Source organism: Centroberyx gerrardi, chromosome 23, assembly GCF_048128805.1.
Source record: "Centroberyx gerrardi isolate f3 chromosome 23, fCenGer3.hap1.cur.20231027, whole genome shotgun sequence".
In the NCBI taxonomy this organism is placed as follows: domain Eukaryota; kingdom Metazoa; phylum Chordata; class Actinopteri; order Beryciformes; family Berycidae; genus Centroberyx; species Centroberyx gerrardi.
The window spans coordinates 16,101,966-16,126,932 of NC_136019.1; the positions used below are offsets into that span (position 1 = coordinate 16,101,966).

The window sequence follows — 24,967 nt, forward strand, 5'->3', positions numbered from 1 at the left end:
GGAGAAAATGTCTATTAGGCTTGCAGATAAAGGGGCATTAAGTAATCTATGAAATATCTTTATATTATTATATATTAACATTATATTGTCTACTATTGGGCAGTAAAAGTCTTACTGTAGCTACCTTTAATTTATTACGAAACAAAAATGCATGGCAACTTAGAGTTAAGTAAAGAGTGAAAAGAGAAACACACAACAATACTAAACATACAATGGAAAGTGATAGCATATAATAATAAACTACATCACTTTTACCATTAAAATTTGACAGGGCTTCCAAGCTGTACGCCATTTTTCCCTACGCCCCCATAATACAAACTGCCAACTTTTCTATTCGAGCCTGGTATCCTAAATGGCAAAATCCAATTTTTTCCGATCGCACTTGAAGGCAGCATCTGCCTCCTTTTCCCAGTCCAACCCGCACAGGCGCACTGGCTTCCCGCAAGCGGGACTGAGTGCCAAGGTGTGCGTGTGGGGAAATGGGAGCAGCTCTCTGAGTTGATGTGTAGGACAGTTGATCGTCCGCCGAGATGCTTGAAAAATATTTAATAAAAAACCTCTGAAAGAAAAAAAATATTAGCCTTCTTTTGAGTTTTACTGACTGAAAAAAGCTATCAGGCTTAAACACATATTCTTATACCCCCCAAAAATCAATATGATATGATATTATATAGCCTATAATAGTCCAATAGGGATCGATAGTGATTTAACCTTATCCTACCTGGGGTTTTTTTACCTCCCATGTTATCACGATAATATTTCTTTTATTTTTAATAAAATAATATTTTCTTTTTATTTGTATAGTAGGCCTATCTGTATAGTATTGTAGGCCTAAATTATCTGTGTTTGTATAGCATACTAATTATAGACTACCTTATAAAATAAATGTATAGGATATTTGTATAGTCTTTGTTATAAATCATGATATAAGTTTATTATGACTGTAAATCCGCCTAAATCAGCCTCTGAGCGCCTCTTGCTGGAATTATAAGTAATTACAGCGGTGCCACATGAAATCAGTTTGTGAATTGATAGTAGGTCAAGTTCATCTCTCATCTGGTGGAAATCATGTCAGTAGAGCAGTCACACATTATAACACTACAGCGCATAAAGAGTTACACAGCAAGTGAAATCATCTTCCCACACTGCAAAAGATACTTTTCACATACACTTCATAATATGTGTGCATGTATCTTTTTTTATTTATTTTTTATTTTTTTTCAAATTAATGTCATCTGTACGTACAAACACATTTTGGTCATTTTGAATATTTTATAGCCTATATAAGGTTTTTTTTTCCCCCGTGTGGGTTGGCCTGGTGTTGTTGCGTGGTGTTGTCATGGCAACAGAGAGTGGTTGTGACTGAGGGAGGAAACACGGTGAGCTGATGTGTGTTTTAATTAGGCCAGCGATTTAGTCCGTGATTTCAGCTGCCACTGGCTTAACTATCGCTTTGTTTACTTTACTTTGTAGCTAAAGTTCAACTGCGATTTGAAATCTCTAACGAAAAATCACTCAGTAGTGAGTTTGTTGAGACTGTATGGTCATATTTTATCTCCGATGACAAAATTGCTAGTTTTGTTGTGATATTTGAATAGTATCCCTGCTCCAAAGATGGATGGAGGAATAGAGGAAGCTGAGCAGGATTCTGACGGAGAGACTCTACAGAAAGAGTAAATTATCTATCTATCTATCTATCTATCTATCTGTCTGTCTATCTGTCTATCTGTCTATCTACCTCTCTCTACCGCTTTATTCTTGTTTTCTTCAGCTGGTTATCTGGGTCCATAAATATCTTAGGCCTACTGTATGTCCCTCTATAGTTTGTCCATCATCATCCTACTGTATATCATACTTTCTTTTCTCTCTTCACTTTATCTTTTTTTTTTTCCCCACTGTAGATATGACAAGATGACTGACACCTTGAACAAGCTGAAGAGGAGAAGAGAGGAGCTGTATCCTTTACTCTCTCAGTACATGGGTCAAATTAGTATGTGAATGAGGAAGAGAGAAAATGAATGAATAGGTCAGAGAATGAATGATTTCATCCATATGTATTTTTCATGCATATTTTTGATTATTTGACCCCTGGGTCATTATAGCTCTATATGGGATTTAATAATAATGTAATATGAAAAAGGAAAATTACCAGGTCACCCTATGCCACCCTGCTGCCATTTCTCACCTGATCATTATTACTGCTCAGACACTCTGAACTTAACTCTCTAATCACACCAGGCTTCGTGAAAATGACTTTCTACAAAATGAGGCAAATCAGACTTGTTTGGAGAGTGTGAGTGACACAGACATACACACGCATACTCTCTCTCTCTTTCTCTCTCTCTCTCTCTCTCTCTCTCTCTCTCTCTCTCTCAGTATTTCTTTCTCTCAGTATTTCTTTATGTCACACAATCCTCTCTCCTCCCTCTGCCAAGAAAATTGTGCATCTAGGTTCCAATATTTTATCATTCCCCCACCCCTCCCAGCAGCAGGCGTACATGTCGTACCTCTCCAAGCAGACCCAGAAGTGTCAGAGCCTCATCGTGACCCTCAGTGAGCAGAACCAGCAGGAACTGGAGGCCCTGAAGAAGCAGAGGGAGAAGACTCTGGCCGAGTACCAGGAACAGGCCAATGGTGAGAGTCCAGGAAGTGGGATGGGCCAATAGGGAAAGCTTAACCAACCTTCCCTGGATAATTAAATACAGTAAAAAAAAAATGGCTGGACTAGCTCCTGCTTTTACAGTTCAGTGGTTTGGAAAGCCTCTATGTATGTGTATGTTTGTGATATGGGAGAAAATTCTTAAAAGATAGAACAAGCGCATGGATAGCGACATTCATCTAAGATTTAGCAAGAAAACAGAAACTAATTTAGTATTTCCTTACATAAACATTATGCTTTGTGTTTTTTACCCACCCCCCCGCTCTCTCTCTCTCTCCCTCTCTCTCTCTCTCTCTCTCTCTCTCTCTCTCTCTCTCTCTCTCTCTCAGAGGTGAGCAGGTTGATTCAGGAGAAGGAGGGTGAGCTGGCGATGCTCAACACAAAGACATCTCAGCTGGGAGAGTTCAAGGTACCTGTCTGTGTATGTATGTGTGTGTGTGTGTGTGTGTGTGTGTGTGTGATAGAGAGAGAGGCCAGTGACTACCAAATTACACTTACTGTTGTTACCATAATTGTGTAGCTTAACATTAAGTTAGTAATTGTACTTTTACTTAAGTATCTATTAACTGGACAATTGTACTTTTGCATTCACATCATTCTACATTTTCAATTTTCACATCAGAAACGGGCTAATTGTGGTGCCATCATCATTTTGTTTTTAATTAAGAGGCTGTAGTTTGAATTCTCCATCTTCTCATCCTTTATGCATTGCATTGGGAAGATCATAGGCAGCAATTTTCTATTTTGATAAAAAAAAAAAGTAGGCTGAGTAGTTTTTACTCTGCAAACTAATAGTACTTCTCCTTGAGGATATTTCCACCCCTGCTGTCTAGTAGTAGAAAGAGATTGTGGTTCAATAGTAGAACTCATGAGCAGGGGTGAACCAAAACAACATGAATTATATGTGAGATCCCCAGAAAGGAGTAAAATAAGACTCAAAATGATGGATTACTTACATTTCACAAGTTTATTGAAGGGCACACAACCATCATAAAATGTAAGTAATCCATCATTTTAACTCTTATTTGTGGGATGTGCTGCCATTTCTCCTTTTTTGGGGATTCTCCTATGGGATTCATCTGTCTAGTGCCTGTTGGTCGGCCTGTTCTTCTGTGTATCCTGTTGGCTTTCACGTGTCCGTCCTTTTGCTGGTGTGTGTGTGCGCGCGCGTGTGTGTGTGTGTCTCCCAGGACCTGAAGCAGCAGCAGCTGGGCCGTATAGCGGAGCTGGAGAAGGAGGTGGCCCGTATGCGGCGGCAGCATTTGGACTCCCTGCGGGGTCTCAAGGCCGGCTTCCTCTCTGAGAAGCAGCGCTACGAGAGCCAGGCCAAACACAGAGTGCAGGCCGAGGCGCTGGCAGCCAACAGGGTGAGTGCAGGCCAGGCAGAGGAAGCAGAAGAACTCATGCTCAGGCAATATGGGGCGGCAGGGAGGACCAGTTTACCTGGTAGGTTTTAAGAGACCTTTGTGGGATCTCTGTTGCATGTCATCCCCTTGTCTCTCTCAGTCTTCCCTGCTTGTCTCTACTGTGTTGATCTACCAAAGGCAAAAGATGCTGATCCTTTTATTGGGGCATTAAAAACATGACTTCATATAGAAAAAGAGGGACATGTGTGAACAAAAACACAAAATACACACTTTGTCTCATTTGTATGAGCTACACTTCCATGCTAACCACTTCTCTGTCTGTCTATGTCTCTCTCTGTCTCTCTCTGTCTCTCTCTCTCTCTCTCTCTGTCTCTCTCTCTCTCCTTCTCTCTATCTCCAGGAAGCGTCTGACTTCCTGCAGTCCTACACCAGAACGGTATCAGAGGAGAACCAGCGTCTGAGAGCTGAGCTGCAGCAGCTCATCCAGAGAACCGACGCCCTCAAGACCCGCCAGGTACAGCCAGGCCCAAAGAGAGATACTTCACGCAGAGAAGTACATTTTTGCGAGATCTGGATTTGTCTTTAATTTTGGAATTGACTGAGCTGAAAGTGAATTGACACCCGCTCTGCAATCCGTTGACAGTGTCTACTCCAAGCCCAGAGGCAGGAGCTGCTGCTGGATAGAGAGTGTGCCACAACGTTTAAGAGGCTCTGCATCTCCAAAAAACAGTCCAAGGACCAGAAGCACTTCAGAACACAGTCTGAGGACCAGAAGCATCCCAAAACACCGTCTGAGGGCCTGGAACTCCCCAGTGTACAGTCAGAGAGACAGGCACAGCCCAAAATACAGCTGAAGGACCAGGCAAACAGCAAAACACCCAAAGCACAGGCTGAGAAACACCCTAAAATTGAGCCTAGGGGGAGGCAGACACCCAAAACACACCCTGCAGGCCAGGCACGCCCTGACTTAAAGCCTACGGAGAAGTCCCACTCCAAAACAAAGCCTGGTGGGAAACCGCAGTCCCAGCCCAAACCACAAGGGGGCAGCAGGGCATAACCTGAAAATATCTGGCATCAGATACCTGGGAGAGGGGATGGAGAGAGAGAGAGAGGGGGAGGGAATTTTTCTTTCTTGTGTTAATAAAGTCATTTTCACCTGCATGACTTTGGCTTTACATTACACAAATATAAAATGAAAGTATAATTTCATTTTACTTTCGCGTAAGTGACTTCCAGTGGGGTATTTTTTTGCAGTTGTTATGTACAATGTACAGTAGAGCAGTTGGTGTTTTCTTTGCATGACGACCATTACATTTCATGCAAGGGTTTTGATGATTTTGGGGCAGTTCCCAGGATATCTACTGTATCTCGAGTAGTTGATTACAGCTACAAGTAACAGTCACATAAAATGTTAAAAATGTCACATCAAATGTCAAAAGGGTCACTCAAATACAGAAATCAAATGATTCTGCACCAAATTTGAAAATTTGTAAATTGAATAGTAATATGAATATATTCATATTCATATTAAGAAGATTTCAGGATACTGAGTTGAGTATTTTGTAATAATTTAGAAACAAAATGTTTAATTGTCTAATTATTTCCAAATGTATTTACTGATTTGTTGAGATTGTATTTGGTCCTCTATGCTGATCAAGATGCTTTGGCCCAGTCATCTGACAGCAAATGGCATCATAACCTCACTAATAAACCTGGGTCAGATTATGGATTGAAGGGATTGGACTGATTTTGACTGGAACAATAGACCCAATTGGATTTTCCCCAAAGTGAACCCAGGCCTGGCCCTGCTGCTGTCTGTAACAAAAGCTCAGACGTTGTACGAGTTCAGGAAGTCAGTGTCAGTGGAGCAGGTTGAACAGAATTCTTGGATTGAGTGGCATTACCCTTTAATAACGAACGCACTTGAAGAACAAAACCTAGAGGTTGCATGAGGAAGACAACAAGCACAGATCCTGTATAGACCCATGGGCGCCCTCTAGAGGCCATCCGATGAAGCGCAGGCTTTGTGCAAACCGTCCATGAGTGAGTGACTGAGTGAGTGACCTGACTTTGCCATTTTCTGCCCCCAGCCACATGGCACGCCGTGGGAAACAAGCACAGATCCTGTACAGACCCATGGCGCGTGTGTTCAATTCAATTCAATGCACTGAAGCATTACGACACGGTTATCGGTTAAATAATTCCACTAACGTCACTTAAATACCACAGGTAATAACGTGACATAACGTTAAAGTTTATAGGGCAACGGAAGACGTGGATGTATGTAAATTAGCGGCAGAGAGTGGGGCTCAGTGTGGGCGTTGCCAAGCTTTGAATACATTTGGGACTGAGCCCAAGTAATGTGGGGCTGAACCAGGGAGGGACATTCCATGTATTTGACCTTACAAATCAAATTGGGCAACATTTGGGACACTCTACTGCGCTACAAGCCAAGTTACAAGATGCTTTGCATTGAAGAATCCTGTAATGTACACATCACTACATGGTTAACTTAAATCTTAAATTGATGAAATTAAAGATCTAATAACATACCTCTCTATTATAATGGAATGGAATTGCTTTATTATAACTAACTTATTATTATAACTTGAAAGGAGATTGGAAGGACTTGGAAGATTTCCATCAAACTTGGCACTAACAGCTGCAAACATAAAATAAACAGAAAAAGGCTTTAGTGAAGCCATGGGTGGTGCAGTGTCCTGTCTGGATCTGGGTTTGGTTGGTGACCCTGACTCCCTCAATCTGTTGTTGTCCTTGCTAAGATACTGATAGAATGGACAACATTACCTTTAAAAAATACAATTCACTTGGTTCATATTTTACTAGCATTTCCCCGTTTGAAGGTGATTGTACCTGAGTATCACTATTTTGTGCCACTTCCCTCCAAACTGGCTCAACTTCCTCCTGCTAGAGGAAACATGACATGACAAAAAAGTCAGCTCTCAAAATATTATCCATTACAGTTTTTCTCAGTCGCTTTGGTACATTTCTCGAATCATCCTTAACATTTGCAAAACAGTAAGTGCATTTCTCGAAACAATTCGTACAAACAGCACCACACAATGGATTACCTGCAAAAGCCCGTAACTTGCTCAAAATCCTTAGTCTATCTCTCAAAAGTAAATATTTATGTCAATGAACATGTCAGTGCCATCAGAATGACAAGTCCTTGTGTCATTGTTTACAAACAAGATAGTCAAAATGCTTAGCCATGTTGTCAATATAACAGTGACTGTAAGTATTTTCTGATGTAAACTATGGCTAAGGTTTGATGACAATGATTGAAAATGCACAAGGCTGCACTTTTTCTGCATATATCAATTTCAACAGTACAAAGTTACACATTACTGTATGTGGGAGATTGATTGCAAGAGATTGGACAGGACATTTACGCTTTTACTGTTTGTACTGTAATTTGTTGACAGACCATGTCATTGCAATACAGAAAAGAAAAAGACAAGACTGTTTTACAGCACTGCATAGCACAAAGGAAAAAAATACAAAATTAGAAATGTAAACATAGGAAACACCCCTTAGGCAGAACTGTACATGCAGCGATGTATGGGGAATTACAGTGCGGTCTTTCTACACCTCCTGACGTTCCTGTCTGTCTGCTATTTTAGAGAACTGGTTGATCATTGGTTGATCTAATGCTTCACACATTCCCCTTCATTAGGGAAAGTCAAGATTCACCTGAGAGCAATTCATCAATTCAGGACACATTTACAAAAAAAGTCTAATAGAAATGTATAGAAAATATGCTTGACAGATTATGACAACTGGTTCAACCATTTTGCATGTAATGACTTGAACTGAATGAACTAATGCCTAGATGTTTTGGGGGGTAAGACTATTCAACAGAGAACCAGTATAATACATTTTGATCAACATGACATAAGCAATTGATAATGTAGGAAACAGCAGACAATTGTACATAATCATTTGCATGAATGTGCCAAAGCATTTGCAATTTGTTCAAAAGAATGAGAAATTGCTTTTATGATGTGCACAAGTGACTAGATGATGTGGAGGTTGAACAAGTAGTTTTGAGAATTTCAATTCTGATCTGAGAAATGTACCAAAGCAACTGAGAAAAACTGTAATATTTGTTATACATGTGCTGGATGAATTGATTCTGATTGGCTGGAGGGGTGTTGATTAATTTCAGATAACCACATGGCTTTGACATAGTAGTCCTTATTACTGGTCTGAATTACTGTAATGCACCATGTTGAGACTTGCTTATGAACTGAATATTATTGTGTACAAGGGTACCAGTTAGGAGATGGCCATCACTTTTATGGCATCAAAAGCTTTAGCAAAACCAGGAACACACTTATTTTAGCTTTATTAACTTTGTACATCATCTAGTCACCTCAACTCTGCTGACCTGTCTCCTCTCACCACTGCAACATATCTAATGTTATAGTCAATCAAACAAGAATAGACGGCTACATATTTCTTCACTCTCCGGTAGCAAACTTTACACTGCAGTAATTTCACTTACAAAGATGGATCATGAGAAAATGACATGTCTATCTATCTACAAGTTAAATTCACTTGAACACATTGTTTTATCACTCACATTGGGTTGAAAATAGGAAAGAATGTCTAGTTTCTTTTTTCTCGACATTTTCGCAACAACCTGTCAGCTCCGCGGCTCAGATTAAACTGTCTGTACCTGTCATTTGATTGTGTGTTTGTTTTTAAACACTGTGACTGGCCCGAAGGTCCAAACACCGCTCAGCCGGAACGCTTTGGTAATAAAACGAACCGAGCCAGTAGTTTAAGCTCCTAAAACAGGTACAACCACCGGTACTGCTATGTATTTATTTTTTCAGAACCTGTGTGAGATCCAATATGCCATTATCAGTGTATGAGACTGAATGTGGCATTTAGCCCATAGGTGAGAGGCCATCTCGTGGTCAAAGACGCCCTCTAGAGGCCATCTCATGAAGCGACATCTCACTAAGCGTTACCTGACTGACTGGCTGACTGACTGACTGACTGACTGACTGACTGCCTGACTGACTGGCTGACTGACTGACTGCCTGACTGGCTGGCTGAGTGGCTGACTGACTGACTGACTGACTGACTGACTGGCTGAGTGGCTGAGTGGCTGACTGACTGACTGACTGACTGACTGACTGGCTGACTGACTGACTGACTGGCTGACTGACTGACTGACTGACTGACTGACTGACTGGCTGACTGACTGACTGACTGACTGGCTGACTGACTGACTGACTGACTGACTGACTGACTGAGTGGCTGACTGACTGACTGACTGGCTGACTGACTGACTGACTGACTGACTGACTGACTGGCTGAGTGGCTGACTGACTGACTGACTGACTGACTGACTGGCTGACTGACTGACTGACTGGCTGGCTGAGTGGCTGACTGACTGACTGACTGGCTGGCTGGCTGGCTGGCTGACTGACTGACTGACTGACTGCCTGACTGACTGACTGACTGACTGACTGCCTGACTGACTGACTGACTGACTGACTGGCTGGCTGAGTGGCTGACTGACTGACTGACTGACTGCCTGACTGACTGACTGACTGGCTGGCTGGCTGGCTGGCTGACTGACTGACTGACTGACTGGCTGACTGACTGACTGGCTGGCTGAGTGGCTGACTGACTGGCTGGCTGGCTGACTGACTGACTGACTGGCTGGCTGGCTGACTGACTGACTGACTGACTGCCTGACTGACTGACTGACTGACTGACTGACTGACTGGCTGGCTGAGTGGCTGACTGACTGACTGACTGACTGCCTGACTGACTGACTGACTGGCTGGCTGGCTGGCTGGCTGACTGACTGACTGACTGACTGGCTGACTGGCTGACTGGCTGGCTGAGTGGCTGACTGACTGACTGACTGACTGACTGACTGACTGACTGACTGACTGGCTGACTGACTGACTGACTGACTGAGTGGCTGGCTGGCTGACTGACTGACTGACTGGCTGGCTGACTGACTGACTGGCTGGCTGAGTGGCTGACTGACTGACTGACTGACTGAGTGGCTGACTGACTGGCTGACTGACTGACTGGCTGGCTGAGTGGCTGACTGACTGACTGACTGACTGGCTGGCTGGCTGACTGACTGACTGACTGGCTGGCTGGCTGACTGACTGACTGACTGGCTGGCTGACTGACTGACTGGCTGGCTGAGTGGCTGACTGACTGGCTGGCTGACTGACTGACTGGCTGGCTGACTGACTGACTGGCTGGCTGAGTGGCTGGCTGGCTGGCTGACTGACTGACTGACTGGCTGGCTGACTGACTGACTGGCTGGCTGAGTGGCTGGCTGGCTGACTGACTGACTGACTGGCTGGCTGACTGACTGACTGGCTGGCTGAGTGGCTGACTGACTGGCTGGCTGACTGACTGACTGGCTGGCTGAGTGGCTGACTGACTGGCTGGCTGACTGACTGACTGACTGGCTGACTGACTGACTGACTGGCTGGCTGACTGACTGACTGGCTGGCTGACTGACTGACTGGCTGGCTGGCTGACTGACTGACTGACTGGCTGGCTGACTGACTGACTGGCTGGCTGAGTGGCTGGCTGGCTGACTGACTGACTGACTGGCTGGCTGACTGACTGACTGGCTGGCTGAGTGGCTGACTGACTGACTGACTGACTGACTGACTGACTGACTGACTGACTGACTGACTGGCTGACTGACTGACTGACTGACTGAGTGGCTGGCTGGCTGACTGACTGACTGACTGGCTGGCTGACTGACTGACTGGCTGGCTGAGTGGCTGACTGACTGACTGACTGACTGAGTGGCTGACTGACTGGCTGACTGACTGACTGGCTGGCTGAGTGGCTGACTGACTGACTGACTGACTGACTGACTGACTGACTGACTGGCTGACTGACTGACTGACTGGCTGACTGACTGACTGACTGACTGACTGACTGAGTGGCTGACTGACTGGCTGACTGACTGACTGACTGACTGACTTTATTCTGAGAATAGAGTCAGAATTCTGAGAATATTAATTAATCCCAGAACTCAAATACATTTTTGACATGTGGCCCTAATCCTCTTCCGTATCTCATCAACCTAAAACACACCCACTATAAGTGAAACTACACACACTGCACCTTGTAATTTATGTGGCATCTCAGAAAAGGGGGTGATGTTTTTATTACAGTACCTGCATAAATCTTGCTGAACCTGTTGAAAGTTTGCCAGTATCATAGTAGGTTGTTGAGGGTAAATTCATCAGGCATCATAGTTGCATTGTATAATGTAACATGTGATTTTGTACACATATATAGTGTTTTGAACACACATATTACTCAACACTTAAACCAAATTATAATAATTCACAAACTGTATGTATGGACTGAATGAGGATTAAATTGAGTTGTCTTCTCAAACTGTGGAACGCTCCTTTAGGTGAACTAAAACCTCTTAACACCAATCACTGCTGTGAAATGTGATATAAAGCCTTGGCCTGGATGAGGTTATGTTTTAACCTCATATTTCCTTCTTATCACTGCAGGGTTTGAGATTGAATAGTGAATATTGAATAGTGTGATGAGTGGTGTGCAAACAGGAAGACATTGCCTACAGGCACCGTGGGGTTTCCCCTGCAAATAAGCCTGCAATTATTTCCTCATATGTGAGGTGATTGTTTTCACCTGAGCGCATACATATTGATACTGCACTTAGTTGTTGTTGAGGAAGAAATGGAAAAGTACCTATGCTAAGCAACATTCCTATATGCTGACTTAAATGTAACCTTTGACTCATATTTCCACCTTAAGTGCCTAAAACTCAAGAACACTGAATCTGCTTCACCATTATAAGACTAAACTCTACAGTAACATCTTGTGTGTTTGTCACAAAACTGTGAGCCTGAAATGTGCAAATGCCCAAATCTCATAGATAACACTGACAAAATAATAACTTGTTTTCTAGAAGAAGGTGGTTCCTCTTATTATGAATCTCCTTAAAGTGCTACAACTATAATTATCATTGGTTGTTCAGTCTTGTTCATATGACCTTATACTTTTTGACCATAGCTTTATTATATTCTACCTGTATTAACATAGTCATGAATATTCAACACTATAAAACTCTGTATAATCATCCAGATTTTGAGTTCTTCAGCTCCCAGCCTGCAGATTGAATAAACCTGTCAAACTGCCACTCTCTCATCCTGAGTTTTCTTCCACATTGTAAACACTGATCTTTCTCCAGCTAGGCATTGTCCCAAGCTTGGAGAAGGCTTCCTCTTATTTTTTGAGCATGTTTTTTCAGATTATAAAAGATATTGCACAGACTAACTTCTAGAGAACCACCAGGGTTGTAAAGAGTACTGAAAGCCCTGCTCAAGTAAAACAAGTAAAAGTATTGGTGTAAAAATGTACTTAAGAAAGATTAAAAAAGTGTCTCAATTAAAATGGACTGAGTTAGTTTTTTTTCTACAAAAGAGAACATTTGACATACAACCTTTCCTTTGCAATGTTAAAAGAACAAGAAGACAGTTCAGACTAGTCTGTTTTGAATTAAAGAAACAAAGCGCATTAACAAAGTAAAGAATGAATCAACACAATCATGTTAGGTCAGTCTCTGATGCAGAGCCTACACAATTTGTACTGGATGTGATTTAAAATGTAGTCAAGGAGACTCATTTAACCAAAGCATACTAAAGTGAAATTAAAATGACTAACATTGAAAAATACTCAAAAAAGTACAAGTGCACAAAAAGCTACTCAATTACATTAAGGAGAATACTTTTAATTGGTTACTATCTGTGTGTAATGAGACCACAAACAGAAGCAAGCAGGTTGGGTTTGACTACCAGGGCATACCTTTCCATCCGTGTGCTTTGTTCTCTGAGGCACACTGATGGAATTCACGTCACAGAACATTCAGCTTTTACTTCCTGATTCCTGCATCTGGGTTATTACAGGAGTGTTTCCCCTGTCCTAAATCTTAACTATAACCATCAGTGAGAACCAGCAGCTCAGCATCGACATGCCTTTCTGCCTCACGCCAAACAATTATTTACCTGAGAGACAAACATCACACAGTGACTGACAGTTATGGTTTGAAAAGGGCTGAGCACTGAGAACACAAAGGGAAAAGAGGTAAGAAGAAAAGGATCATTATTTGTACCATATTTTAAGTGTTTAAGGCTTAAAGGAAATGTACTGAGCATTGACATATTGGTGCATATGCAAATGCATCTCATCTGCAAGACAAATGTGAAGAAGACAAGTTGAATTGAGGTTTGCCCATGTGTGAGAGTGTTTAAAATAGTGACCATAACTAAAGCAAAAATGGATTAATGTTGTGTATATTTCATATGTTCAAAGGTTAAGAGCATGGCTTATGGGCTGCTCATCTTGCTGCTCACAGGTCAGTGCCTCTCAATTGATTATTATGACTGTTTTGATATTTAAAATACTTACAACTTTCAAACTCATCTTTAATTGAAGGCTCTTTTCTAATTGGGTTTATTGGTTTTTGTGATTGTTTTGCTTCGTTATGATTGAAGTTTATGATAAATATATTCAGTCAGAAAATAAATGAATACACATAGTTAAAGGAGGTGTGTCAGCTTGAGCTTACTTTCAAACATTATCTGATACATCTGATCTTCAGTCATGCCTCGGAACAACAAATCAGATAAAAAGATCAGACTTCTTGCCTTTACATACTTAGCTTAGACTCAGTTAAAGAAAGTATTACTGTAATTGACATGTACTTTGAAACAGGGCTATGAATGTAAATAAAAACATTACGGAGGACCCAATTGGAGTACTGCTTACTTGCTTATGGCAGTCCATTGAAAATCAACGTTTCGAAATTTTGATGGCAAATTTGTTCAGCAGTGTCCACAGGATTGTTCGACCCATGGTATTGAAGGGCTTTTTCAGATCTATGAATGCAATGTATAGATCCTTGTTTTGTTCCCTGTGCTTCTACTGGATTTGGTGGATTACAAAGATCATATCGGATGTAGTCCGGTCTTTTCTGAACCCAGCCTGAGACTCTGGAAGGAAGTTCTCAGTAATGTGTGTTGTAAGGCGGAGCAGCATGATGCGTGCTAGCACTTTGCTAGTCACAGAGGTCAAATAAAATGCCTGAAGCATTCATCTATCACAGCTCAGCTCACTTTGAGCTACTAGTTTAACTGGTTCTTTTCAGTCTGTGGTTCAGCAGTGATCAGTGACTAAGTGATTAAGTGAGAAAGAATGAAACGTGATCTGCCACAAGCTGCGGTGGCCAAATTGCTGTCATTAGACATGAAATCCCCACTGCAAAAAAGTCCTGAAATCGTAAGTTTCAACAAGTGAAGAAAATCTGCCAATGGGGTTAGATCATTTCACTTGTTTCCAATGCAAATGCAAAACTTGTTTCAAGAATTTTGTAGAATCAAGTGTCATTTTCTTGATAGTAGTGCAGTGATCTGCCTTATTCTGACTTGTTTCAAGATACTGACTCATTTAAAATTCCTGAAACAAGTGAAACTGCATTGAAGGCTGAATATGAGACTAAATGACTTGTTAGTATGGATGTTTTTTGCAGTGCAATGGGGCTTTCTGAGCAGGTCCAGTGGAGCATATTTGGCTTCATTGTGGTGATGACAGCACAAACCCAGTCTGGGACATAGCAGATGGGGTGGGGGGTTACTTCATTTTTACACTGTATGAACATGTGTGTATGAATATGAATACACCAGTATGAATGGAAGAAATGAAAGAATGAATAAATGAGGCATAATGCCTCAGTGAAACAACTCTTAGCTTATGAAAAGTACACTAAAATATTTTAAATTCTTTCCAAACTGTTGCCATCAAACCACTCATGGATGAGCGTTCTCAACAATGAGGAAAGAAGCTCTGTAAAACCCCATGGTGTCTGTGTTAACCACACTTCCTGATAGTACACAGATGTGTTCACGTGCCCGGTTTATTCATGTGAAAAGCGTACATACACCTGTTCGAATAAAAGTAAGCAGATAAAAAAACAAATATGCTTTGTTGTAGGCGCACTGGTCAATGTTGCCTCTGCCCAGTCTCGCCAGTACCACTTTGTTAGCACACCAGTGAACTGGACCACAGCCCAGAGCTTCTGCAGAGAGACCTACACTGACCTGGCCACCATAGAAAACACAGCAGACCTCAGCGCAGTTAACAGCACCACATCCAGCTACACAGGCAAGTTCTCGATATTTGAATCCTATAGACGGAGAACCGCACAGAATAAGTCCACATTGTGCATATTTGGATAATCATTTTTAGTATGAATCTGGTTTTGTACAGGCAAGGCGTGGATTGGTCTTTATGATGACTTGGTAAACAGCTGGAGATGGTCCTTGAATGACGGCAGCTTCTATGGTGAAGGGGAGACAGAGTTTAGAAACTGGTATATCTCCCAGCCCAACAACCTCAGAGGACAACAGTACTGCGGGGAGCTTTTCACTGGGAGTCCGTACTTTGGCACCTGGGGAGACACTGAGTGCAGCACCACACGCCCCTTTGTCTGCTATAATGGTGAGTCCTTAATGTCTAACAAGACTGAATAAATAAACAATCGGATAGATCAACTCCACCAAATTTCTATAAATATCAAGTCCTTTCCTCATATCACTTCCAGAGTTTCTAAGTTCCTTGAGTTGCAAAGTCTTTTCATCCAATTTTTAGAGCAATTAGCCAACATCTTTCTAGACAGCTTCCAAAGATCCCAAGTCCCTTTTTCCCACGGCGCAGCCGAGGGCATCAGCAGCCAAATTCAGGTCAGGCAGTCAATCATACACCTGTCGCTTCATTAAATGTCGCTTTGTGAGATGGCCTCTAGAGGGTGTCTTTGACTAAGAGTTGGCCTCTTGCCTATGGGCTAAAAGCCACATTCAGTCCCACACAGTGAGCCCACTCTGCTGATTTACCTGCCAATTTACAGAAAACCACGTCTCCTGTTGTCCTGCGAACCTTAACGGTAGGTATCGTTATTGTGGTATTGAAGTGACATTAGTGGAATAGGTAGTGGAATAGATAATTTAACTGATAACCGTGTTGAGCTAGCTGACCATTGCTCCCACACAGAGCCACACTCTCCGCCGACAGTCATCCACGTCTTCTGCTGCCTGACAAACTTTAGCGGCAGGTAACGTTATTACCTGTGGTATTTAAGTAACGTTAGCCGTGGCGACACTGATCCATTGTGTCTGTCCGTCTCCGTTCATTTCAATTAATTTCCGATGAGAGCTGTCTGTTGTCCGGACAGGACTGATGATGCGTCCGTCTCCGTCAGATTTCCATCCATTTTGACGGAAAGAAAGTTCAACCCATTTGAACATTATCTGGACGGACAGATTTATCACCATCAGAGGCATTCCTATGTTCATTTTGGAAAAAATAGTGGCCTATACTAGACATGGAGTCAACAATATTTTATCACACTCAGGGGCGAATTCACAAAGAATGGATTGCGGCCGCTAATAGCACCATGAATTGCGTATCATTTGCAACCGCTATTTGCTACGTCTCAAGGACCGATTCACAAAAGATATTGCGCTAATGATATGCCAGCACAAACATGCCCATAACCTGTTGCAACTGAGTGCAATTTGCCACTGTTTTGCGTCTGATTGCAATTATCAATGTGGCAAAGTATAAATGTTGCCTTTGTGCCAAGAACACAGTAGGCAGGACAATGGCAGAGAGAAAGAGAAAAATTAAATTTTTAGACTGCGAGCTGCAAGTCCTGACGGACGAGGTGCAGAGGCATTCCTCAAAACTTCAGGCAAGAAATTTAACCGGGGCTGCGAGAAACCATATTTGGGATTTAATATCCCAGTCTGTCAGTGCTGTTGGTGTTTCCAAACGCACCTTCAGACTGCAAAAGAAGATGGCATGATTTGAAGCGGAGAACAAAGGAGAATGTAGGGGAGCTTTATTCATTTATTTTTCATGACACAATTGTATCCTGTCACTGCATCCTTTGTTTGTCATTGCATCTCACTGCATCCCAAAATAAATAAATGAGTTTGAGCGGGGCTGTCCATGGTGCTGAATCTTTAGGCCAAATTAAGGCCCACTGTGCTGACTAGTGAGATAAGTGAAAATATTTTCAGAGTGAGAAATTGAGTTTTATTGATTGTTTGGTTGTACTGATTTATTTGCTTTTGTTTGTGAAGCAATCTGTGTTAAAGTTCTATAGTAATAATAATAATAATGATGTCAAAATATTATTTACAGACTGTATTTACAGACAATTTTATTTTTTAGGTCACACAAAGGTGGAATTGTTGCAGAGACATTTGCAAGGTCAATTCAATTCAATTCTCAGTTAAATCAACAAGTGATATTCTCCTTCGAAATATCCGCTCACGAGCACGCCTGGCATTACGATGCCTTCGCCTGGCTACAATCATTGCTGCCATGATCACTGGAAAGTCTGGGCGTGACACTCCTTATAAATGCGCTTCAATTACCACCAACTCTCTGAAGACGCTAATAATTTCACTGTAACTGCGTGTGGCAATTAGCGCCGATCTATGTGAATTGGACTGTTTTTGCAATGACGCTCATTTGCATAGAAAGGGGCCAATTTTGTGCCAAATGTATGCATATTACCTAATTTAAATACGTGCAAATAGCACAGGAGCACCTAGACGCTATTGTGGCAGCGCAGTTAGCGGGGCATTTCACCCTTTGCGAGTGCTTTGTGAATTACACGGTTTCTTTGTGTCTTATTTGCACAGGTTTAGCGTCAGCAAAAGCCACGCAATCCTTTTGTGAATTCGCCCATCAGTGTTTGTTAATCCAGATGAGATGTTCTTCAGCTCTTCCTACTACTTCTTGCAATGAAACTTGTGCAGACTTTATAGGAAAATAAGTGTTGCTCACTGTAGACTGATTAATGATTATTGTTTATAATTCCTCTTCCTCTGCTATATTTCCAGGTACGGTGGATGGAAATATAACCTTTGTTAAGGTCAGCGATCAAAAGAATTGGACCGAAGCTCAGAGATACTGCAGGGAGAATTATGTAGATCTGGCCAGGTATGTATCATCAAGACTCTAGGAAGTGGCAAACTGGTGTACCTTGGAGTGTAGCTCAACTTTTGTTTTGTTTTCTAAATCAGAAACATCGAAGGTCAAACATGAGTATTAGTTTTATGTCATTAAAATTAAATCACAGGAATATTTTTCAGGCCACTATGGATCTGGGATTTGCATTTCTTTCTTTCAGTTGATGGTAGTATTGGTGATATAGAAATTGAAGATTATTCAACTGTTGTCTACTGTTAGAAAATACTACCAAATACTTACATAAACACACAAGGCTCTAAGTCAATAACTTGGCATACCTTAAAATGTGCGCATGTTGTGTTTCCCCATCAGTGTGAGGAACGAAACAGAAAATGACCTCATCACGGCCCTGGCAGGTATGGACTTTGTGTGGATCGGCCTTTACCGGGAAAAACTGTGGTCTGATGGGAGCACCTCGCTCTTTCGACACTGGAGCAGCGGGCAACCGGATTTCGCCAGCGATGCGGAGCAATGTGTCGCCTCATCGTTCAGTGACCCGGGAGGGTGGTCGGATGATGACTGTTCCCTCAGTCTCCCATTCATCTGTTACACAGCCAGTAATGACATCTCATCTCTCCTCTCTCTCTTTCTGTCTGTGTTCTCTCTCAACAAAGCTCCATGGAAAGTCACATTAAGCACTTCACTAGTGGATGTTTTAAGTCAAGTCACAATACAATCAACAACAAAGCCTTATTTCTTGATTTAGACTGGAATTTCACCTTCAAAATGGAATTCACATTATTTCTATAATGGCAGTTGAGTTTAGATTTGTGAACATGAACAAGGCATGAACAAGAGAGGTAGAAGAATCTATGTTAAGAGCTGCATAGGCTAAGCATATAGGACTACATACACAAACCTGTTTCATCTAAAGAGCATAAGTGATATCAACATGATGAAAACGGCTCAATGTTTTAAAATGACCGTGATGAAAGAACAACAAACAACAACAAACAAGCTTGAAAGCTTGGCATAAATACAATGATCTCATTATTTTTTTCTCCAGTCAGGCAAAACAATACCAATCAAACAAATATTAAAATAAAAGTCATTATGCCTGTCTGATAAGTTGTACTTGTTGTCTCAGTTCCCCCCAATGCAGAAGGCTTCAGATCAACAAGACAAGATGAGACTAGAATCACTCTGCAGTGGAATAAAGTGAACAGCACCGTCAACTATATTCTCCAGTTTGATGGTGCAGAGATAAACATCACTGCACCAGTAGGAGATGGACCAGTAATTCACACAGTCTCATCTCTCACTGCTGGGACTCAATACACATTCACTCTCTTCACTGTGTTTGAGAATGTCAGAAGCAGTGGTGTCAACATTACTGCAGTCACTGGTAAGACATCTGACTTGATCACACATGCAAGTTAATTAAGAGAGTGAAAACCTGGTCCTGAGAGTAATATCCAGCTCTCATAAGCTGTGTTCAAATTCGGAAATCATCTAAATAGGGCGGTTGTTTTCCAATCCCCAATCACATCTATGAAGTCTTATGTTCTTCATTACAATGTAGGACATCAAAGATCATACATTAAGAATCCTACTGAAGGACAAGCTTTTGCTGTCACCTGGTCAAAGTTCCAATTTAATTCCCTTTATGTCACGCCTATTTAGCCTTCAAGTTACATCATTTGGGGATAGCAAATGGCACTAATGAAAGTAACCTACAGCAATAGTTAGAATGTCCTTATGTTTAACTTCACTTCGGTCACGCTTTCTGTTTCAGTTCCTCTCAACGCAGAAGGCTTCAGCTCAACAGCACAAGATGAGACTAGTATCACTCTGCAGTGGAATAAAGTGAACAGCACCGTCAACTATATTCTCCAGTTTGATGGTGCAGAGATAAACATCACTGCACCAGTAGGAGATGGACCAGTAATTCACACAGTCTCATCTCTCACTGCTGGGACTCAATACACATTCACTCTCTTCACTGTGTTTGAGAATGTCAGAAGCAGTGGAGTCAACATTACTGCAGTCACTGGTAAGACATCTGACTTGATCACACATGCAACTGCAAGGCAGGCTATACATTTAGATGCACCAACACTGAAAATACGATGTATTTATTGGGCACCAAAAACTGGAGTGCACGATTGTGCCAAACGTTTGCCTTTCCAAACTGAATGCCTCGCCTCAATGCAAGTTAATTAAGAGAGTGAAAACCTGGTCCTGAGAGTAATATCCAGCTCTCATAAGCTGTGTTCAAATTCGGAAATCATCTAAATAGGGCGGTTGTTTTCTAATCCCCAATCACATCTATGAAGTCTTATGTTCTTCATTACAATGTAGGACATCAAAGATCATACATTAAGAATCCTACTGAAGGACAAGCTTTTGCTGTCACCTGGTCAAAGTTCCAATTTAATTCCCTTTATGTCACGCCTATTTAGCCTTCAAGTTACATCATTTGGGGATACAAAATGGCACTAATGAAAGTAACCTACAGCAATAGTTAGAATGTCCTTATGTTTAACTTCACTTCGGTCACGCTTTCTGTTTCAGTTCCTCTCAACGCAGAAGGCTTCAGCTCAACAGCACAAGATGAGACTAGTATCACTCTGCAGTGGAACAAAGTGAACAGCATTGTCGACTATATTCTTCAGTTTGATGGTGCAGAGATAAGCATCACTGCACCAGTAGGAGATGGACCAGTAACTCACACAGTCTCATCCCTCACTGCTGGGACTCAATACACATTCACTCTCTTCACTGTGTTTGAGAATGTCAGAAGCAGAGGAGTAAACATTGCTGTAGTCACTGGTAAGACATCTGACTTGATTACATATGCAATCGCAAGGCAGGCTATACATCTAGATGCACCAACACTGAAAATATGATGTATTTACTAGTGCGCATTAGGTTTCATTCATGTGGGCATGCACAATGGAGCAACTTAGCAGCCAACAGGAACACTGATTATTTTGAAGTCTTTGTTGATGAATCTCATCACTCCTGTTTTTCTGTCTCAGTTCCTCTCAATGCAGAAGGCTTCAGATCAACGGGACAAAATGAGACTGGTATCACTCTGCAGTGGAATAAAGTCAACAGCACTGTCAACTATATTCTCCAGTTTGATGGTGCAGAGATCAACATCACTGCACCAGTAGGAGATGGACCAGTGACTCACACAGTCTCATCTCTCACTGATGGGACTCAATACACATTCACTCTCTTCACTGTGTTTGAGAATGTCAGAAGCAGTGGAGTCAACATTACTGCAGTCACTGGTAAGACATCTGACTTGATTACATATGCAATCGCAAGGCAGGCTATACATCTAGATGCACCAACACAGAAAATATGATGTATTTACTAGTGCGCTTTAGGTTTCATTCGTGTGGGCATGCACAATGGAGCAACTTAGCAGCCAACAGGAACACTGATTATTTTGAAGTCCTTGTTGATGAATCTCATCACTCCTGCTTTTCTGTCTCAGTTCCTCTCAATGCAGAAGGCTTCAGATCAACGGGACAAAATGAGACTGGTATCACTCTGCAGTGGAATAAAGTCAACAGCACTGTCAACTATATTCTCCAGTTTGATGGTGCAGAGATCAACATCACTGCACCAGTAGGAGATGGACCAGTGACTCACACAGTCTCATCTCTCACTGATGGGACTCAATACACATTCACTCTCTTCACTGTGTTTGAGAATGTCAGAAGCAGTGGAGTCAACATTACTGCAGTCACTGGTAAGACATCTGACTTGATCACATATGCAACTGCAAGGCAGGCTATACATCTAGATGCACCAACACTGAAAATACGATGTATTTATTGGGCACCAAAAACTGGAGTGCATGATTATGCCAAACATTTACCTCTCCAAACTGAATGTTGCCTCAGTGCAAGTTAATTAAGAGAGTGAATAGCTGGTCCTAAGACTAATATTCAGCACTCATCAGCTGTGTTCAAATTCAGAAACCTTCTAAATAGGAGGGTTGATTTCCAATCCCCAATCACATCCATGACATCTATATGATGTCCTTCATTACAATATAGGAAATCAAAGATCTTACATCAACAATCCTACTGGATGACAAGTCTTTGCTGTCACCTGGTCAGTGTTCCCACCTGAATCCGCTTTATGTTATGCCTATTTAGCCTTCAAGTTACATCATTTGGGGATAGCAAATGGCACTAAAGAATGTAGCCTACAACAATACTTAGGATGTGTGACAACTGGTCCTTATGTTTAACTTCACTTCGGTCACGCTTTCTGTTTCAGTTCCTCTCAACGCAGAAGGCTTCAGCTCAACAGCACAAGATGAGACTAGTATCACTCTGCAGTGGAACAAAGTGAACAGCATTGTCGACTATATTCTTCAGTTTGATGGTGCAGAGATAAGCATTACTGCACCAGTAGGAGATGGACCAGTAACTCACACAGTCTCATCCCTCACTGCTGGGACTCAATACACATTCACTCTCTTCACTGTGTTTGAGAATGTCAGAAGCAGTGGAGTCAACATTACTGCAGTCACTGGTAAGACATCTGACTTGATCACATATGCAACTGCAAGGCAGGCTATACATCTAGATGCACCAACACTGAAAATACGATGTATTTATTGGGCACCAAAAACTGGAGTGCATGATTATGCCAAACATTTACCTCTCCAAACTGAATGTTGCCTCAGTGCAAGTTAATTAAGAGAGTGAAAAGCTAGTCCTAAGACTAATATTCAGCACTCATCAGCTGTGTTCAAATTCAGAAACCTTCTAAATAGGAGGGTTGATTTCCAATCCCCAATCACATCCATGACATTTATATGATGTCCTTCATTACAATATAGGAAATCTAAGATCTTACATCAACAATCCTACTGGATGACAAGTCTTTGCTGTCACCTGGTCAGTGTTCCCACCTGAATCCGCTTTATGTTATGCCTATTTAGGCTTCAAGTTACATCATTTGGGGATAGCAAATGGCACTAAAGAATGTAGCCTACAACAATACTTAGGATGTGTGACAACTGGTCCTTATGTTTAACTTCACTTCGGTCATGCTTTCCGTCTCAGTTCCTCTCAATGCAGAAGGCTTCAGCTCAACAGCACAAGAGGTGACTAGAATCACTCTGCAGTGGAATAAAGTGAACAGCACCGTCAATTATATTCTCCAGTTTGATGGTGCAGAAATAAACATCACTGCACCAGTAGGAGATGGAACAGTAATTCACACAGTCTCATCTCTCACTGCTGGGACTCAATACACATTCACACTCTTCACGGTGTTTGAGAATGTCAGAAGCAGCGGAGTCAACATTACTGCAGTCACTGGTAAGACATCTGACTTGATCACACATGCAACTGCAAGGCAGGCTATACATCTAGATGCACCAACACTGAAAATACGATGTATTTATTGGGCACCAAAAACTGGAGTGCATGATTATGCCAAACCTTTACCTCTCCAAACTGAATGTGGCCTCAGTGCAAGTTAATTAAGAGAGTGAAAACCTGGTCCTGAGAGTAATATCCAGCTCTCATAAGCTGTGTTCAAATTCGGAAATCTTCTAAATAGGGCGGTTGTTTTCCAATCCCCAATCACATCTATGAAGTCTGATGTTCTTCATTACAATGTAGGACATCAAAGATCATACATTAAGAATCCTACTGAAGGACAAGCTTTTGCTGTCACCTGGTCAAAGTTCCAATCTAAATCCGCTTTATGTCACGTCTATTTAGCCTTCAAGTTACATCATTTGGGGATACAAAATGGCACTAATGAAAGTAACCTACAGCAATAGTTAGAATGTCCTTATGTTTAACTTCACTTCGGTCACGCTTTCTGTTTCAGTTCCTCTCAACACAGAAGGCTTCAGCTCAACAGCACAAGATGAGACTAGTATCACTCTGCAGTGGAACAAAGTGAACAGCATTGTCGACTATATTCTTCAGTTTGATGGTGCAGAGATAAGCATCACTGCACCAGTAGGAGATGGACCAGTAACTCACACAGTCTCATCCCTCACTGCTGGGACTCAATACACATTCACTCTCTTCACTGTGTTTGAGAATGTCAGAAGCAGAGGAGTAAACATTGCTGCAGTCACTGGTAAGACATCTGACTTGATTACATATGAAATCGCAAGGCAGGCTACACATCTAGATGCACCAACACTGAAAATATGATGTATTTACTAGTGCGCATTAGTTTTCATTCGTGTGGGCATGCACAATGGAGCAACTTAGCAGCCAACAGGAACACTGATTATTTTGAAGTCCTTGTTGATGAATCTCATCACTCCTGTTTTTCTGTCTCAGTTCCTCTCAATGCAGAAGGCTTCAGATCAACGCGACAAAATGAGATTGGTATCACTCTGCAGTGGAATAAAGTCAACAGCACTGTCAACTATACTCTCCAGTTTGATGGTGCAGAGATCAACATCACTGCACCAGTAGGAGATGGACCAGTGACTCACACAGTCTCATCTCTCACTGATGGGACTCAATACACATTCACACTCTTCACTGTGTTTGAGAATGTCAGAAGCAGCGGAGTCAACATTACTGCAGTCACTGGTAAGACATCTGACTTGATCACACATGCAACTGCAAGGCAGGCTATACATCTAGATGTACCAACACTGAAAATACAATGTATTTATTGGGCACCAAAAACTGGAGTGCATGATTATGCCAAACCTTTACCTCTCCAAACTGAATGTGGCCTCAGTGCAAGTTAATTAAGAGAGTGAAAACCTGGTCCTGAGAGTAATATCCAGCTCTCATAAGCTGTGTTCAAATTCGGAAATCTTCTAAATAGGGCGGTTGTTTTCCAATCCCCAATCACATCTATGAAGTCTGATGTTCTTCATTACAAT

General features: G+C 41.8%; 2 protein-coding genes across 2 annotated transcripts in view; both read left to right on the plus strand.

Annotated features, from left to right (window-relative positions):
• Window positions 1-1,614: 1,614 nt before the first annotated feature.
• On the plus strand, window positions 1,615-5,083 carry ccdc166 (coiled-coil domain containing 166). The gene is made up of 8 exons (XM_071923118.1): window positions 1,615-1,673; window positions 1,902-1,955; window positions 2,239-2,293; window positions 2,490-2,634; window positions 2,989-3,068; window positions 3,850-4,026; window positions 4,427-4,540; window positions 4,670-5,083. The coding sequence occupies exons 1-8, from the start codon at window positions 1,615-1,617 to the stop codon at window positions 5,081-5,083; spliced, it is 1,098 nt and encodes a 365-aa protein (XP_071779219.1).
• Window positions 5,084-13,410: 8,327 nt separating this feature from the next.
• LOC139930023 (uncharacterized) overlaps window positions 13,411-24,967 on the plus strand; it is a 41,538-nt gene continuing 29,981 nt past the window's right edge. Inside the window, exons 1-12 of the mRNA XM_078291719.1 lie at window positions 13,411-13,444; window positions 15,079-15,249; window positions 15,355-15,585; window positions 17,997-18,096; window positions 18,439-18,683; window positions 19,862-20,119; window positions 20,641-20,898; window positions 21,108-21,365; window positions 21,575-21,832; window positions 22,369-22,626; window positions 23,941-24,198; window positions 24,408-24,665. Coding sequence (XP_078147845.1) covers window positions 13,411-13,444; window positions 15,079-15,249; window positions 15,355-15,585; window positions 17,997-18,096; window positions 18,439-18,683; window positions 19,862-20,119; window positions 20,641-20,898; window positions 21,108-21,365; window positions 21,575-21,832; window positions 22,369-22,626; window positions 23,941-24,198; window positions 24,408-24,665 — 2,587 coding nt within the window. The remainder of the gene's footprint in view (window positions 13,445-15,078; window positions 15,250-15,354; window positions 15,586-17,996; window positions 18,097-18,438; window positions 18,684-19,861; window positions 20,120-20,640; window positions 20,899-21,107; window positions 21,366-21,574; window positions 21,833-22,368; window positions 22,627-23,940; window positions 24,199-24,407; window positions 24,666-24,967) is intronic.

Excerpts from the sequence above, each read along its gene's own strand:
- ccdc166 (XM_071923118.1), top strand. The coding sequence starts at position 1,615 with ATGGATGGAGGAATAGAGGAAGCTGAGCAGGATTCTGACGGAGAGACT. Across the intron at positions 1,956-2,238 it reads AAGAGGAGAAGAGAGGAGCT|GCTTCGTGAAAATGACTTTC; the intron begins GTATCCTTTACT and ends TAATCACACCAG. Across the intron at positions 3,069-3,849 it reads CTCAGCTGGGAGAGTTCAAG|GACCTGAAGCAGCAGCAGCT; the intron begins GTACCTGTCTGT and ends TGTGTCTCCCAG.